General features: G+C 48.1%; 1 protein-coding gene across 9 annotated transcripts in view; it reads right to left on the bottom strand.

The window, feature by feature from the left end:
* CDH13 (cadherin 13) overlaps window positions 1-17,814 on the bottom strand; it is a 1,026,978-nt gene that overhangs the window by 471,793 nt on the left and 537,371 nt on the right. Inside the window, exon 6 of one of the 9 annotated variants that reach the window (XM_007082829.3) lies at window positions 14,948-15,368. The exons of the other annotated variants lie outside the window; for them this stretch is intronic. Coding sequence (XP_007082891.1) covers window positions 15,315-15,368 — 54 coding nt within the window. The 3' untranslated portion in view covers window positions 14,948-15,314. Of the gene's footprint in view, window positions 1-14,947; window positions 15,369-17,814 lie in introns of those variants that run through there. 9 annotated transcript variants of the gene reach the window in all.

The raw sequence follows: 17,814 nt of genomic DNA, 5'->3' as shown, positions 1-17,814 counted from the left end.
AGCACTCACTAGACGCTCAGTTCTGTGCACTCAACATACAATATCTCATTTCATCTTGACAAAAGCTCTAGGAAGTAGGTCCTATCATTGTTTCCTTTTCACAGGTCAGGAAACTAAGGCCCACAGATTAAGCAACCTGCCTTCAAGGACACAGCTAGCAAGAGGTAACACTAATATGAACATAGACTTGTACGATGCTAAAGGTAGCTTTTCACCCAAGATTTCCTGGATCTGCAGTTGCCTATATAGTAGCTACCAGCCACGTGCCTATTTAAGTTAAAATGAACTAAAACTAAATAAAGTGAAGAGTTCAATTTCATTATTACACTAGCCGTAGTTCCGGTGCTCAGTGGCCACCATATTGGCCTGCGCCATATTGGATAGCACAGAAGCAGGCACTTCCATCACTGCACAAAGCTCCATTGGACCACATTTGTCTAGTCCTTCCGTGATATGCAAGCACCTGGCTTTTAGCAGGCACTAATGAGGGTGAAGTTTGACAATGACAGAAGAGACACAGGCTCTACCAGGCTAGCTCACAGGGGTTGATCCAAGTTGTGGGGAAACTGAAGGTTATGCAATTTGGCGGTCTACTTTAAGCAGAACACAAAGTCACAACACAACACGGGGAACAGGGCTTCAGAAGGGCCCAACCAAGAAACGGCCCTGAAAGTTCAGCTTTGTTGGTGTCATGGCCACCAGCCCCCCTCTCCAGAGCAAAGACATAAGTGTGGGCCACCAAGCTACGGTCATTAACACATTGCCCTGCTGTGTGTTCTCAGTCAAGGGAACCACCTTCTCTCCCACCTTCTCTCAACGGCCAGTCTTGTGTTCTGAACCTCTCTTTAGGCTATATTTTCCTCAAGTTGTCCAACGTGGATCAGTTGTCCATGCTGCCCTGCAGACCACAGTGGGACAGCCCCCTGATCTTCTCTGTCCCCCTCAGCCTCACCCACCTCTCCCTCTTCTCTCTCCTCTCCCTCCTCCACTCCCTCTTTACTCCTGGTTTTCCTGCCCTGTCATTCCCTCCTCCCTCACCATTTTCTATTCCCCATGATTTAAAGAAGATTGAAGTGAATTCACAAAATATAAAATTAATCCTTTTAAAGAGCACAAGTGAATGACATTTAGAGGAGTCACAATGTGGCAGGACCATTACCACTATCTAGTTTCACCAACCCCAAAGGAAACCCCATACCCATTATTCCCCTGTTCATCAGCTTTCTGTTTCTATGGATCTCCCTGTTGGAGTCACTTCGTACTGGTGGGGTCACACAACATGCGACCTTCTGTGTCTGGCTTTCACTCGGCATCATGTTTTCGAGAATTCTCCACGTGTATCAGTACGTTGTCCTGATATAACGGCTGAATAATATCCCATTGTGTGCATAGACCGCATTTGTTTATCAGGTCATGGACAAACTGAAACAACAGGAAGTGATGGGAACCAGTTTCCACTACATTCATGGAGAAAGAATGTCAAAATGTCTCCAGGATCGTTTTTCCAGAATGGCTGACCGTGCAGTATCCCAGGAGAGCGGGTGGGCATCCATCGGGCCTCTCCATGCCGACTGCTCCTTTCTGATCTCATTAATTAAATATTTTTCCCCCCAACATTATCCAAAGTGCGATTTTTTTTTTTTTATAATGGTTAATAGTTCCTCTAGGAGAACGCTGTTGAACGCTTGGGTTTTTAAATATGTGGAATTTGCTGGCTTAAACAGGTTTCTCAACTGCAGGTCTTTAAAATGTCTGTACTGTGTTAAATGTGCACCGTGAGTTTTCAAGAAGCAATTACAATTTTCAGTGTTTCCCAAACTTTTGGTGTTTCCCAGATGTTCCCAAGGGAGCGTGCGTGTGTGTGCACCTGTGCTCTGATGGGCAACTCTTTCTCAGTGCTCACAGTTCCCAGAAACGCTTTGAAAAAGCTATGCTATATATTAATATCTGAATCCTTTTTGGGTCCACCTAACTGAGGGAGGGTGGTCCACACACTTTAGAGACTGTAGTGCCTCCGCCAGGCTTAAAATAGGTACATTTGGAATCACAAGTAAAAGATCTTAAATGCATTTAAATGCAAATCATTTCTGAATTAATCATATAAGCGATATAAAGTGTCATGAGTTTGAATTGCAGTCAAATGGTAACAACCCATAACTTATAACATAATATCCATTTGGAAAATATTTTAATCCTTCAGCACTTCATGGCACACAAGTTTGAGGATCTCAAAGGCAGAGAGTCATAAAAAAAGAAAAAAAAATGTCTGAGAAATGCACATTCGAGCATATATCCTCACTCTATGTATTAACACTTAAAATATAATCTGCTTAAGTGTTCCGTATAGTTGGAAATTGTGTTTCTGAATAATATCTACATAATTTTCAATAAAAATAAACTTGCAGTAAATTATCGAGATCTTAAGGTACCAAAGACAAATGGCCTTTGCCGGAATTAGTTTTCCCTCAGGAGTAAGGAAATGGGATTTGTCTTCTGCAATGAGAAAAAAAAAAATTAAAAACACCATGAAGAATAAAGAGCGAACGCTGGTGAGCTCTGCTAGAACATTACTGGGCGTGTCTCAGAATCAGGGGTGGAGACGCTGGGGCCAGGTCGCCAGCTACCCTGGAGGTGGGTTGGTGAAAACTCGCGTTGGTTAGATGCCAGGCTCACCCTCTGAGCACACACGTGATCCCATGCAGAGCTCACAGCAACCCTACGGGGTGGGTTTAAAAAAATGTTTTTAAGGTTTATTTATTTCTGAGGGAGAGGGGGCGGGCAGGGGCACAGAGAGAGGGAGACACAGAATCCGAAGCAGGCCCCAGGCTCTGAGCTGTCCGCACAGAGCCCGACGCGGGGCTCGAACTCACAGACCCTGAGATCGTGACCTGAGCAGAGGTCTGATGCTTAACCGACTGAACCACCCAGGCGCCACCCCGCCCCCAGGGGTAGGTTTGATTGTTCTCATTTTATACCAGAGTTTCTCAGCGGTGGCACAGTTGGTCTATGGGGCTGGATCATTCTTTGGGTGGGCACTGTCCTGGGAATGTAGGAGGTTTGGTGGCATTCCTGGTATCTACCCACTGCCTGGCCGTAGCATCCCTCTCCCCGAGGTGACAAGACAAATGCCTCCCAACATGGCCCCTGATCCTGCAGGCCAGCACCACTCTTAGGTGAGAACCCTGGCTTAAGTGAGCGAGCCAAGCACTCAGCACTTCCATGAAGTGTGATGGAGTCAATGTGTGCAGCTTGGGCTCTGGAGACAGAGGAAGCAGGTTTGTCATTTGGCCCTTTCACCTATAGCTATGTGACCTGTGTCCTGACATTGCCTAAGCCCCAGTTTCTCCAAATAAAAGAAGAAAAAAAAAAAAAAAAAAGAGCGTCTACCTTCAAGGTTCTTAGGAGTATAAAGCTCCTGCTCTATTCATTCTCAAATCCCTCGTGCCTCAAGCAGTGTCCCTGGCATGGCAGGGGGCCCTTGGAAGAGATTGCTCAGGAAATGCGACATAGTCAGTGTGGAGCCGAGCCAGGCTGCCGCCATTTTGTGTAAGTTGCCCTGGGGCAGGACTCTGGAGCTGCCTGGGTCCAAGGCCTATGCGCTTTCACGTTAGAGGAAAGCACCCGGGTGGTTCAGTCAGTTGAGAGTCCAGCTCTTGATTTCAACTCAGGTCGTGATCTCATGGTCCGTGAGACTGAGCCCCGTGAGATCGGGTTCCGGGCTGGCAGCGCTGAGCCTGCTTGGAAGTCTCTCTCCCTCTCTGTCTGCCCCTCTCCTGCTTGCTCTCTCTCTGTCTCAAAATAAATAAATAAACATTAAAAAGAATAAAAATAAATAAAGTGAAGACTAGCGTAGGGTCAGGATCAGGTGTGCTGGTACCCGCCTAATGACGCTGAATAATCGATACTCCATCCGGTGGCTAAGAGGGCGTGATAGCAGGTCACTCTTTGGGGCCTCCCCTTGGGCTAAGTAATGGATCCAAAGCAGCTATGAAATGACATGAAAATCCAGCGTCCAACCGTTCCCTGATTCTCACTTGCCCTGAAGAAGACAATCCTCGTAAAACACAATGAAACTCCAAACACTTCAACGTAAGCACACGTCTTCTCTTCAAGAAGACAAACGAGGACAGTGTGAAAGAGGCCTGGACACTGGTGCACTGGTGGGAAAACCCATCAGCGAGTTGCCTCCAACCATTAAGAGAGAGAATCACGGGACTGCCACAGAGGGCCGGCCGAGAGTCTCCCCTTTCTAGTTCTCTCTGTTGGCAGCCACACTGGCGGCTGTGCCCTCTGTCCCCAGGTTCAGCAGGTGGCTGTAGGTGGGACCGAGCTGAAGACCATCCATCACTTACCAGCATGGGTGACCGTGTACAAATTCCTAGCCCGCTCAGTGCCTCTACTGTTTCATCTGTAGAAGGGGGGTATGGTGATAGGCAGAATGGTGGCCCCCAGAGGTGTCCGTCCATACCCTGGTCCTTAGAAACTGTGACTATGTTAGGTTCTGGACAAAGGGGAGCTAAGGTTGCAAATGGAATTAATGTGCTGGCCAGCCTATTTATTTATTTATTTATTTACTTACTATTTATTTATTTTTAATGTTTATTTATTTAAAAAAAATTTTTTTTAACGTTTTATTTATTTTTGAGAGCATGAACAGGGGAGGGTCAGAGAGAGGGAGACACAGAATCTGAAACAGGCTCCAGGCTCCGAGCCGTCAGCACAGAGCCTGACGCGGGGCTTGAATTCACGGACCGCGAGATCATGACCTGAGCCGAAGTCAGCCGCCCAACCGACTGAGCCACCCAGGTGCCCCGATGTTTATTTATTTTTGAAGAGAGAGGGACAGAGTGTGAACAGAGGAGGGGCAGAGACAGAGAAGGAGACACAGAAGCCAAAGCAGGCTCCAGGCTCTGAGCTGTCATCACAGAGCCCAACGGGGGGCTCGAACTTACAAACTACGAGATCATGACCTGAGCCGAAGTTGGAGGCTTAACCGACTGAGCCACCCAGGTGCCCCTATTTATTTATTTTTCAAAGATTTGTGTTTTTAAATGTTTATTAATTTATTTTTAAGTGAAAGAGGGAGAGAGGTAGAGAGAGAGGGGGAGACAGAGATTCCCAAGCAGGCCTCATGCCGTCAAGGTACAGCCTAATGCGGGGCTCAAACTCACAAAAGGGAAGATCATGACCCGAGTCAAAATTAAGAGTCGGACACTTAACCAACTGAGCCACCCAGGCGCCCCCAGCTGCACTTAAAATAAGGAGATTATTCAGGATTAGCCAAGTGGAGCCCATGTGACTGCAGAGTCCTTAAACACGAGACAGAGAATGAGTAGAGAACCAGAAAGATGCCATTGTGAGCGGGAATCAACCCTCTGTTGCTGGCTCTGAAGACGGAGGAAGAGGCCACAAGCCAAGGCAAGTCGGGGGTGGGGGGGGGGTGCTCTAGAAGCTGGAGGAAGCAAGGAAACGGATTCCCCTGAAGCCTCCAGAAGGAACCAGCCCTACCCGCGGAAACCTTGACGTTAGCCCAGGGATACCATATTTGACTTCTGGCCTCCAGAATTGTAAGGTCACAGAGGGTTTTGGTTTGAAGCTACCAGGTTTGTGACAGATTGTTACCGCAGAACGAGAATGGATACAGGTTCCTAACTCACTGAGTCAATGTGAGGATTAGAGAAATAGTGACCACAAAGGCTAAGTAAGCCTACACGGGGCCACTGCATCATGGGTGTTGCTGCTTACTGACAGCAAGACCCAGCTTCAGAAGAGGCCCCGGGCAGGACAGCCCCCGGCAGGCAGCTCAGCCCTGCACTCAGCTCCCTGCGCAGTGCTCCGGGGAAGCCGAGTACTGGGAGAGAGAAGCAACCAGAAGCTTCATCTTGTTGCTACAGCCGCAGGCCTCTCAGGCCCTGTCTTGCTGTTGTGGTGTGTAAAGTTCATTTGGCTCTGCACTGAAACTTGAACCGAAAATGCATTTACGTGGGGCACCTGGGTGGCCGGATCAGTCAAGTGTCCGACTCTTGGCTTCAACTCACGTCATGATCTCAAGGTTCATAGGTTCGAACGCTGTGTTGGGCTCTGTGCTGACAGTGTGGAGCCTGCTTGGGATTCTCTCTTTCCCTCTCTTTCTGCCCCTCCCGCTTGCTCTCTCTCTCTCTCTCTCTCTCAAAATAAATAAACTTTAACAAAAAAAAAAGGAAAGAAAGAAAATGCATTTACAATTAATTGTGTAATGACGGTCACCCACTTTTCTGAGCCTTAATGACTAGCTGGCCAAGACCACTTGTGCTATGCCCCAGGTGTTAGCCATCAAAGGAATGTGCACCCCAAAGCCACGTGGGTGTGAAAAGCACACAACTTGGGAAAGCACAGGGCTCTCCTCCTGACTTTTTCTTGTCAAACATCGTCAATCCGGTCTCGGATCCCACTAATGTTGTTTGACACGCTAAGCCGACACGCAGCGAGGATGCATTTTCTCAGGCTTCTTTCATTTTACTCCACCTCTGGAGTGCCTGGTCTGGCACATGGAGGTAGGCTCAGTGTGGCCCCAGCGGCAGGCAGGGAACGGGCATCCCTGAGTGACAGAGGGCAATCAAATCCTTTTCAGTGAGCAGTCACCCTTCCAACATGGTACCAGAAAAGATGGATTCTGCTTAAGGGGCCCGCTATGCAAACTTGTGCACTGTCAGAAGAAAGAAAAATAATACGGGAACGATCTTTTTTGCACTGAATGCCTTGCTGCTAGGACAAGATAAGCCGTCTTCATAATAAAGATCTTGAAACACATGCCAATCAAAGGAATCAATAGCTAACAGGTCCAGCCAACTGTGTTTAATAAATGATTTTGAGATAGCACACCGATAAACCCCCACAGAAAGCAGAACTGAAAGCTTGGAATTTTAACAAAGAATGTTCACTTGGCCTGGAGGCTGAAGCAAACGAAATGGAAAGGACCGGCCAACGTATGGAGCTCCCCAACTCCTCCACATGTGGATTCAGAATAAAGAAAATTTCTCTAGTTTACTCTTGTCTACAAGGGAACGTTAATGCCGAGCTTGGGGAAGTCAGGGCTTTATCTTTTATCTGTTTCCCCGAGTGCCTGGTAGGTACCTGGTTCTCAACAAATGAATGAGTCTTTGGATTAATTTCCATTTCACGGCAATTTGTGTGTTATTGTCGACTTGCTGAAATAAATCTCCCCGAAATGCAAGTTGGAGGTCACTCACTTACTGAAAGCCCTCTTAGGTATCCTTAGAATAAAATCCAAGCTCCTTACCAGCCCTACAAGGCCTGGCTCCTGGATTCCTGCTACCCTTCATCTCAAAGGGCAGTGAATGTCCCCACTATGAGTCTGGATGCATCTCCCAGGTCTTCCTGGGTGAGAAAGCTGTTTATCTGACATCCGACATGTGCCACTCTGGCTGCAGAGAGCTGGGGACACGACTCACAAAACCCAAACCGGATAGTGTCATTCTGCAGCCTACACTCCTCTAATATCTGCCTGTCACCGTCACCATGGGGTATTATTTCTAAGCTCATCCTTTAGCACACGGGGCCTGGGAGTTCTCTGCCAGTCCTGTCCATTCTGTGTCTCTCACAGAGGCCCTGCTCTCCAGATCCCTCGGAGGTGCCTTAAGCCCTTTCTTCTATCCCTCCACCCTGGAACACTCTTCCTGACCTGTCCCCCCCCCCCCCCGTCACCTGGGTGACGCCTCATTCTCAAGCACCTGTGGTGATGTCCCCAGCTAGACTGTGAGCTTTCCAAGGACAGGGGCAGTATCCCTGGCTCTGGTGCCCCAGAAGCAAACACAGACCTCTCGTCTATTCAAGCTTGATGAATATCTGAGTGAACAAACTATGGGATATTTTCAGACCCTCTAAGAGGCCAGCCCTGGGCTGGGGCCTGTAGATCACAGCATGCAGGGTCTGCCCTGTGCACTCTAAGATACTGAGCAACATCTCTGACCTTGACCCACTAGATTACTTGACCCACTACTTCCCCCATTGTGACACCCAAAAATGTCTCCAGACATTGCCAGATGTCCCTGGGAAGTGGGAGGGCATAAACATCTGCTGACTGTGGGTGACAATGTGGTCGAGAACCCCTGCTATCAAGGATACTTCTGCCCCCAGACTTTCCACCAGGCCTGCCCCCAAATGTCATCTCCCACCATGGCCTGCCAGGACCACACAGCACGTCGTATCCCTCTCTGCATGTTCAATCTGCTCCATTTTTATTCCCAGTCCTTATACCCACCTGACATGTCACATACTTGCTAACTGCTGTTTATTGATGGAGTTCTGTAAAGCAGGAACTTGGTGGTTTGTTTGCAGCTCTGTCTCCAGCACTTTGAAACAGCAGCTCACATGAATCAGGCATCTTGTCAACATCAGCTGAATCAGTCCTGTGGTTGATCTGAATCCTACCTGAGGCGGCTGCCGGGCATATGCCGGCCCTGATATGGAAGCATCCTCCCGGGGTCCCAAGTTGCCTTTTTGTAAGCGCTGCCCCATTTCCCTCCACTTCTCTTGGCTGGAAGATAAACTCCACCAGCAAAAGCATGCACCCCTCCATGCTCTCCTTCTACCCTGGGATTTTGCCCACAGGTTCTCTCCATTTCAAATCTGTCCCAATTAAACATTCAGCAGTGGGCCAGCCAGAATTGAGGTGGGTAACCTGGGGTTTGGTGGCTCCCCAGCACTGGATGAGACATGACTCCCATCTGTATCAATCTCCCATCATGAGAACTTCCGGCTTCCAACATGCTCAAGGGGAACTCAGTCGCCATTATGCTATTACTCCCCCAAGTGTCTCTTGGGGCGCCCAAAGCTGGTTTCACAAAGGCTCCGGATCAACGTCATCTTCTTCTTCCCCTTCATCCTTCCCCTCAAGTGGCCCATTTCACCATGGTCATCCACCCCTTAATTACTAACCTTCCCAAGACAAAGTGCTGCCTGAGTTCCTGGGGGGTTAGGGGTGGGAGGGGTAGCTCTCTTCTGAATTACGTCATCCTTTGTCACTTGGCTTCACAGCCATAGTGGTTGAACCTAGAATTGCACCCTGTCTTTTGTAATTGGGTTAATTAGCTTCTGTTCCTCACATCCAATTTTGCACAGCATCTCATAAAAAAAGACTAATTCCCATCATTTTCTGCCCTCTAACCCAAGAGAGTCAAGCTTACTTTAAGGAGCAGAGCACGACCCGTTCCAATCTTCATGCCTCTTTTATCTTAGTCCACGCCCCTGAACAAACACCTTCCTGCCCCTGCTCGTTTCCAACAAATGAAAAAAAAAAAAAAAAAAAAGAACCTTCATGCCTAGTGATGAATGCAGAGAGCTGGAGAGTCAGCGGTGGGAGGGGAAAGTTTCATCTGCATTTGCACGATCTGGTCCCAGAGTGGTCGGCCTCAATGTCTGCTTTCGCAGGATAACCAAACATCGGCAACAGATTTTGAGTACTGGGAGTCAGAGCTGTTGGCCAGTTATTGAACTGGCTCTTATTTGTAAACTTAGCAGCTCAGATTAAACGGATCTCAAGGTGCTTGCTCTTGTGATGTATTGTGATGATTCTCTGGCACCTGGAAAGACGAACACCACCAAGTCTGGTGGGAAGGGTCCACGAGGAACGGATTTGGCTGTAGTCAGACACCGGACGAGCAAAGAGGAGCTGCTGTCACATGTTTATCGGTCCCTGAGCCTGTGTGGGGGCCACGTGCGGGCCCGGCGAGGGGAGGAGAAGGCTGAGGGGTGTGAGGTCTGCCCACCCGCCAAGACTCAAGCCGCACCTTTTCTGAGGAGTTTGTGCTGATGGAGTTTAGAAAACCACGTTCCCACAGCCCCGAGTGAGGAAGCATCTTTGCTGAGTGCACCAAATAATCAGTCAGGAGCACCTTGGCGGTCTCATCCGGGCAATGCCATTTACCTTCCTCTGGCCTCCGCTTCACGAGCTGTGCCTGGCAGATAAGGCCAGGTTGCAAAATCAAGTGCTTGGAATCGTGAAGACGGACCAGGAAGGAGCCAGAGGGAGATGCTTGAGGGGCACCGGGGTGGCGAGAAACCAAAACCAAACCCTGAATTCTTTTTTCTTTTCTCCTCCTTCCTTTCACTTCCTTTCCTTTCAAGTTTATTTACTTATTTTGAGGAGAGAGCATGAGAGCAGGGGAGAGGAAGAGAGAGAGAGAGAGAGAGAGAGAGAGAATCCCAAGCAGGCTGTGCACTGTCAGCATGGAGCCCAACGCAGGGCTCGATCTCACGAAGTGTGAGATCCTGCCCTGAGCCGAAACCAAGAGTCGACACTTAACTGACTGAGCTGCTCAGCTGCCCCTGAATTATTTTTTTTTTCTAAATGTAGTTACAAGACAACCTGTTCATTTCTTTATCCAATTCTGTTTTCCTGCATTTCAGTTTTTTAAGTGCCTGTGTCAAAAGAGATGCTGGAAAGTAGTGTGCTTCAGATGTTTGCTCAGAGTCAGGCAGTTGATTGAGAGAGAAGTAAGATCTTTGATTTCCTACAATACGTGTTAGAAACGAGATTCGCAAGAAACCGACCAGGTAGGGGTCATCATCCCCATTGGAATTAACCAGGATAGAGATGGGTTATATTAATCCAGTGGTTCTCAAATTTGGCTTCACGGTGGAAACACCTGGAGTTTTATGAACGTACTTGGTCCCACTCCAGGACACCCTGATTTAATTGGTTTGGGGTGCAGCTTGCGCATCAGGGGTTTTAAAATCTCCCCAGATGAGGCTCAATCAGTTAAGTGTCTGACTCTTGGTTTCAGCTCAGGTCATGATCTCAGGTTTGTGAGTTTCAGCTCTGCATCAGGCTCCGTGATGACAGTGTGGAGCCTGCTTGGGATTGTCTCTCTCCCTCTCTCCTGCTTCCTCTCTCTCACTCTCTCTTTCTCTCAAAAATAAATAAAAATAAACCTTAAAAAATTATAAAAAAATAAATAAAATCTCCCCAGATGGCCTTAATGCACAACAAAGTTTGAGAACCACAGATGACTCACGCACGGTTACAGATCTAATAAGACAGAAAAGCTGGTTCTGCTGACCCCGGGGCCAGCTTCCTCCTAGCAGGAGTTTTCTCCTGTACCAGCTCAAATATTCTGAAGACACTTTTATCTCTGGCCTAAAAGGTTGGTTTCTGAGATATAAGAAAACACTCAGTAACATGATCTTTAACAGTTATCCAAGGTCTAGACAGGACGGAGCAAAGAAACCCGGGGACAAATCTGCCTGGCTCCCAGCAGCTGTTACCGAAACAAAAACAAAGGCAGTTTTGAGGACCACAAACTGGATTTAGAGGGCTTTCACACGGCGTACAAGAGCATCTAGAAAAATAAGCATCTTTAAGGTGCAAACGGGTTACCCCAGCACAACTGTAATGGAATGGGGTCCGAGGCCACCTTCATTGATGCAAATGAATGCATCAAGCCAGTTGTGGCCATGCAAACATTCAGAAGCACTCTCAGTAGAGCGAGGGGGTCTCAGACGACAGTGAGCACCAGAACCCCCTGAAGGGCTTGTGAACACCCAGACTGCAGCTGGGCGGGACTGGGAATGTGCATTTTTAATAAGTTCCCAGATAACGGATGCTGGTCTGGGGGCCACACCTTAAGAACCACCCATCTAAACATGTCCCTTCTAAGACGTCTCACACGATGTTACCGCACCCAACTTTGTGAGCTGGGCGCCTGGCAACCACTTACAGCTCTATTTCACCTGCGAGGAGTTTTACCTCCAAGACTGGTCCGTGAGGTGATGGCTCTTAATTCGGGAACACTTAGTGGCTGCCCTGAGCAACTCTCCTGTACACCCCGCTCAGCAACTGCAACACAGCCAGGGCGTGATGCTGAGGAGGGAGTCAAAGGCAAGCAGAGGGCAAAGTACAAGCTGACACCCCACTGCCCCCACTTCCAAGGCAGGACCTGTGTGACAGTCCTCAGTGTGCTGCCCAACAAAGGAAAGGGCAAAAACAATGGTTACCTGATAGAGATCACAGTCATGTAGGAGTCTCCATCAGTTTGTCTTAGTAAATTACAAGAAAAAGGCAATCTTAGCAATAGCCTAACCTTCAGAAAACCATAGACTCAGTTTCCTGGGAGCCCTAACGTCAATCTCCCCTCCACAGTGATGTGGAAAACAAAGGCAAGAAGGAAATGGCAGGCAAAATTAAATTTCCTTATGACCTGTGGCCCACTGACAAATACTTGAGGCAGGCAGAGGGGAACATTTCTCTAGGAAAGGACTACTGTCTTAATGCTAATGCCTCACTAGAGGGAAAAACCACCTTAGCTTGACAATACTTAGCCTTCTAGTATCTTTATGATCCCTTTTAGCATATGAAGGGCCTTCTGGAAGCCTCCCTTTTGCCTCCCCCAGCCTCGCAGGATAAACCCAGTCACTCCTTACAACCCTAGGGCAGCTCTTTCTGCCAAGAAGTCCAGTTCCGTGCTTTAATAAAATCACCGTTTTACACCAAAGATGTCTCAAGGATTACTTCTTGGCTGCTGGCTCTGGACACCGCCCCCCACCCCCCCACTCCAAAGCCACATCAATGCTGCTATCTTAGTGTCAACGTAAAGACGTAAAGATGAGAAAATGAGAAACAATAAAGAACTTGCCAAAAGGCGACACTGTGAAATGGCTGATAGTCACCTGTTTTTTTCACCTGTAAAAATGGCAACCTCCTAGAGTTCCTATGGCAGCAGAATCAAACCTTAGTAGGTCTGATTCCAAAGGCTGAGCTTTTAACCCAAGTTTTCTGTCTCCTCCCCATCAAGGCTCATTCCAAGGCCACGTGCGTTATTGATAGCTAGGCTTATAATAGTGAGAGCAGCTCAGAGGTGTGAGGCCACACGCTCTCCTGTGCATGGGCTGGTGACCTGCCTTTGGACCGCCATGCCTCCCGCTGACTGCCTCTTCCCTGGGATAAAGTGGTACCGGTGATGTGGCTGATGCTGTAGATGTCAACACCACTCAGAGCCCCTTGCTAGCTCAGCAACAGTCCTTCATATGACCCAGGTTCTTCCCTGTGGACATCCCAGCATTAGACTTGGCAACAGAAGTAGGACTTAAGGAAGCATTTCTGCTTTGCAGATCTAAGTTCTGGAAAGCATGCTGTCAGGATCACTCCACATGTCTGGGCAGCCAAGGCAGAGATGCTCCCCACCACCCACCCTCCCCCAGTTCTGAGCATCACGTGAGCAGAGGGGTAGGGAGAGGTGGCAGCAGTGACGACTCCTCTAGAAAAGTGGTTCTCAGCCAGGGGGCAGTTTTGCCCCCATGGGACAATGAACGATAATATCTGGAGACACCTTTGACCAGCAAGACTGGGATGGGGGTTGCTATCAGGATCCAGTAGTTAGAGACCAGCTGTGTTTCTAAACACCCTGCACTGCATGGGCCAGCCCCCAAAGCAAAGGTTTATCCAGCCCCAAATGTCAATAGTGCCAAGGTGAAGAACCCTGGCTCTAAAACAGTACCATCGATGGCTGGGCATTTCCTGTAGCACAACTGTGGGGCGGGTCCCCTGTGAGCCAGGTGGTTGGATCCTCTGGCAACTACATAAGCTCCCTGTATCCTTTAATAAATCCCTTTCTTTATACATTAGTTGGAGGGGGGGTTGTTGACTACTACGAAGAATCCTGCCTGAGAAATATGCCCATGGGGGAGACGAGACTAGTGGATGAAGAAGGGTGTAGCTGGTCCCTATACCTGAGGGCAGGGGGAGCATTCCAAGTACAAATATTATCAAGGGCAGTGCAAGCCTATCAGGTAATGTGTGCCTCATCCACATGGACAACAATCCACATGGACATTATTTATACGCAGGTTAATCACCTAAATAATTCTCCGATCTGGAGAAATCTACACATCTCAGTTCTCTAGGATCACTAATGGTATGATACATGTATTTCCACTCGACAGTATCATTTTTCACTTTAATGCATTTTTTGCCAGATTGTCTTGGAGCTACTTATGGGTTAGAAATGGGGCAGAGCCACATGGATGAAGGGGAACACAGGAGCAAGGACATCTTCTTTCTGCCGGGTGGATTCCTGTTTTAGGGCAACAATCTTAGCTACAAAGTCAAGACATGTCCAAGAAATTGGCTTGAAGGAGAGCAAATTATACCCCAGAAAGTGTGAACAAATATTCAGGAGGAGACCACGAAATCCTGCTTATGTGCTGAGGCCACGCACACAGGTGGTTCCAATCACTAGTTCTGTCATCGGGCATGATAACATTATTAAGTTCATCTTTGTGAAGATTGAATGAGATCATCATTTAGGTATTTAGCATAGAGCCTTGGCACACTGTAAATGTTCAATAAACATTAACACCAACATTCATAACGATCATTTATCTAGGGAACCACTTTGGCCCTCAGCTAGCTAGATGAGTAAAGGCAAGATAATAAACCAGTTTCACAGGTTTGTGTGTCTAGTATTCTAGAGAGCTCCTGGGCACCTAATGGATGCTGAGTAAATCCTAGTTCTCTCTCTCTCCTTCCAAGTGCCTTTCTTTTCTCCTGTCCAGCTCTGACATCCCCAGTGCTCAGTATGTCTCCCAACCATGGACAACAGATCAGGGTGAATATGTCCTGCTCATGACATCGGCACACTACCACAGCCTTTCTTCCTGTTTTGCCTCCTACCCGCTGTTGAACCCAGCCCAGACTGTCTACTGGCACCCCAACCTGCCTGACAGACTCTGTCCCCCACTCCACTCCTGTCCTGCCATATTGACAAATTCGCAGCCAGCAGATCATATTCACAGTGTGAGGGAATCATTACCACCTGCTAATATTTTTATAGAATTTCATAAACTTGGTCATTCATGAATCATTTACAGTACTTTATTCCAATGAAGAGTTCACAAATCACTCAAATGCTGGCAAAATGCATAATAATGAGTAATATTTCAGGAGGCTTTGCATTAATATGTCAGTTTCCAATACCGCGAGAGCTAAATTATTCTACCAGGCGCCACTTTGGGTCAGAGGCTTGGGAAGCCCTTTGGGGGCCGCGGTGGGGGGTGGGCAGGTGGAAGTAGGTCATGGAGAAAGATGGGATTTGGGAAGACATCCATCATCTGGTCACACCTCTGCCCTGGCCCCAGTAAGTGGAGTCCCTGGGAGAGAAGGCTGGGAACTTGCAGATTAGATATGAGACTCTAACTGGGGGTAACATAGGAAGAGGCATTTCTTAGTAGTTAGAAGTGCAGGGCTTTGGACGTGGAGAGAAGCAGATCCGAACCCCAGATTCCACACACATCAGCTCCGAGACCTTGAACAAGTTACTTCACAGTTCTTTGCTTATCTGCAAAATGGTGTTAACGTCTACTTCTGTAGTCTCCTGGGCGAAATGAGTTAAATAAGAGAGCATGTATGAAGCGTTTCCTGCAGGATTAGCCATGTATTGTTCCATAAACAGTAGCTTTAATGATGGCACACATTTGGGGGCCCAAGGACCAATTTGTCCCCGGTTATTTCTTATTGTGCAAATCCCCAAGGCTTAGTTCAGAACACTTTCCTGTGGGGTGTGGGAAGCAGCAAGTAGCCCTGACTTGCAAGTGAGGAGATTTTAACTAGAGGCTAAACGACGACACCAACAATGGAGCAATTATAATGGAAATTCATTCACCCACAGGCTCCCTGCTTTGCAAACTTGCCAGAGGGGAAAGGAAAACGTGGAAAGTGGAGCAGAGGATCCAGCTCTTTGAAGAGGTGTGTTTGCTACCAACCACAATGACCCTGGTAAACACAGATGGATCTGATTGTGCTGCTAAGATAGTAAATTATTTCTGAATAGGTGCTTTAAATGGACAGGGATTGCAACATTCCTGTGCCCAAAGTATATTAACGAAAGTAAACCAGTCAATCCAGATACGGAAGAACCTAACACAGGGTGATAGGAAGGAAACAGGACAAAGACCTATCTAAGAGCCGGAGGTGTGGGGGGGGTGACATTGGTGTGGGGGGTTGGAGAGTGGCTCGGGCCAGCGGAAGCTGGGCTGCTGTAGCCGGTACTCTCCTAAGACCCTGCATTCCCACCAGGCATCAGCATCTCTCCACTGGGCATACACAGCCCTGTGCCAGGGGTAAACCAAGTCAGACAATGAACGAGACACAGCATCCTGGCAGGGACACCTGTCCAATGGTGAGGAGTTTAAAGCAGTTCATCGTGAAACAGACCCTTGGCGGTAAAATGAAAGCTACATGTGAGGGCAGGGAATCTGGCGTGTCTGGTTTCCCCCCACATACCCCCAACACTGTGGAGGAAGCCCCGCACTCTGTAGGTTCTCGAACGTGTGTAGAAAAAAATGAACTGAACAATTAATCACTACGCTATGAAGTACATTATGAAACTATTAACACAAACTCAAGATCACCCATGGAAAATCGATGCTTGATCTGGGTGGGCGGGGCGACAACACAAAGTCCTTGGAGTTCTCCTTTACCTTCCTCAACATCATTAATCTCTGGCTCATGTGGTAAGATCATACGGTGCTTACTGTGATTCTGGCATTATTCTAAATGCTTGACGCGTATGAACTCATTTCACCCATTAAAATCCTGCAAGATCAGTATTGTTATCATTCCCATTTTACAGACGAGAACATTGAGGCAGACACCATGCCCAGGTTCCCACAGCTAGTCCATGACGTGATCGGAACGTGGCAAACGTGGCTGTGTGCAAAATTATATGTTTTTAATTGCTATGCAACTATACAGCTTCACTTTTACGAAACATATGAGAAGCTCCAAGCTACTGACCAGGCTCTATTTTACTCACTGATTAACAATTGCTAGTTAGTCACAGCTAGTAATTTTATTTTGTACAATCCTTAGAGGTGCCAGTACTAGTCTTCTTTCACAGATGAGAATTATAAGATCAGAGAGGGTAAGTGGGTCGTCCAAGATCACTTAGCTCAATAAGTGGCAATGCTGAGACTCGAAAGAATTTGCTACTTCCAAGCTCTTAACTGTTATCACTGTGCTACGAAATTATAAAATGTACTGTATCCTTAGTTTCTTGGGTCTGAAAATTAACGGATATTCCCACGATAGGCATGGGAAGAGCAGAGGACGTGCACTGGTGCTGGTTTACGGTCTGTGCTGGTTTTCCTTTCAGGAGCTGCCGCGTCACCCCCGGTTACTGCTGAGGCCAGTCGGACCCGGGACTTTGTGAGGGTGCCAGTATTCAGTTTCTACAGCAACCAGGTCCCCCCTAGGTACCCTAAGACACTCTGCTCACCCCTTGGTGGTCTCTGATAGATGGTACCCCTGCAGAGGCTCGCAGCACGTACCCTTTGGCAAAAGCTTCTGAGAAGGGGGTCTGGGAGGCACCTACATCCTCCCCGGATCCCGGGCCCTCGGGCAGACGGGGTTCTACCACCTTCCGTTGTACCACTCTATTTGTCCAGTACTTAGCTTCCTCCAACACCCTCAGACTGTCTCCTCCTCCCTGAACACCCACAGCAATCCAGTAGGGAGGTGAGTGTTACTCGCATCTTATGGATGGGATCCCGAGGACCAGAGCTTTCCTGGTCTTCCCAAGGCCAACGGCTCGTGGTGACAGGGCAGGCCAGACCCAGGGGACCTGTTTCCCACCCAGAGCCCTTACTTCTCAATGCAGTGTCCCTTCTCCCTCTGTCTGCAGAAAAGGAAGAACACGGGTTTTTTGGGGAGAGGCAGTAGTGTTTCTGAAGGGGGATCAGGATATCCGTACGCAGTGTTTTGACCAAGAAAACCAGAGATGCCAAATCTTGTCGTAGAAATCGATCACCACCTTCTGACCC

This window comes from Panthera tigris, chromosome E2 (genome assembly GCF_018350195.1).
Source record: "Panthera tigris isolate Pti1 chromosome E2, P.tigris_Pti1_mat1.1, whole genome shotgun sequence".
Taxonomy (NCBI): Eukaryota; Metazoa; Chordata; class Mammalia; order Carnivora; family Felidae; genus Panthera; species Panthera tigris.
The sequence above is the reverse complement of the archived record's forward strand: the minus strand, read 5'-3'. Positions and strand labels throughout refer to the sequence as shown.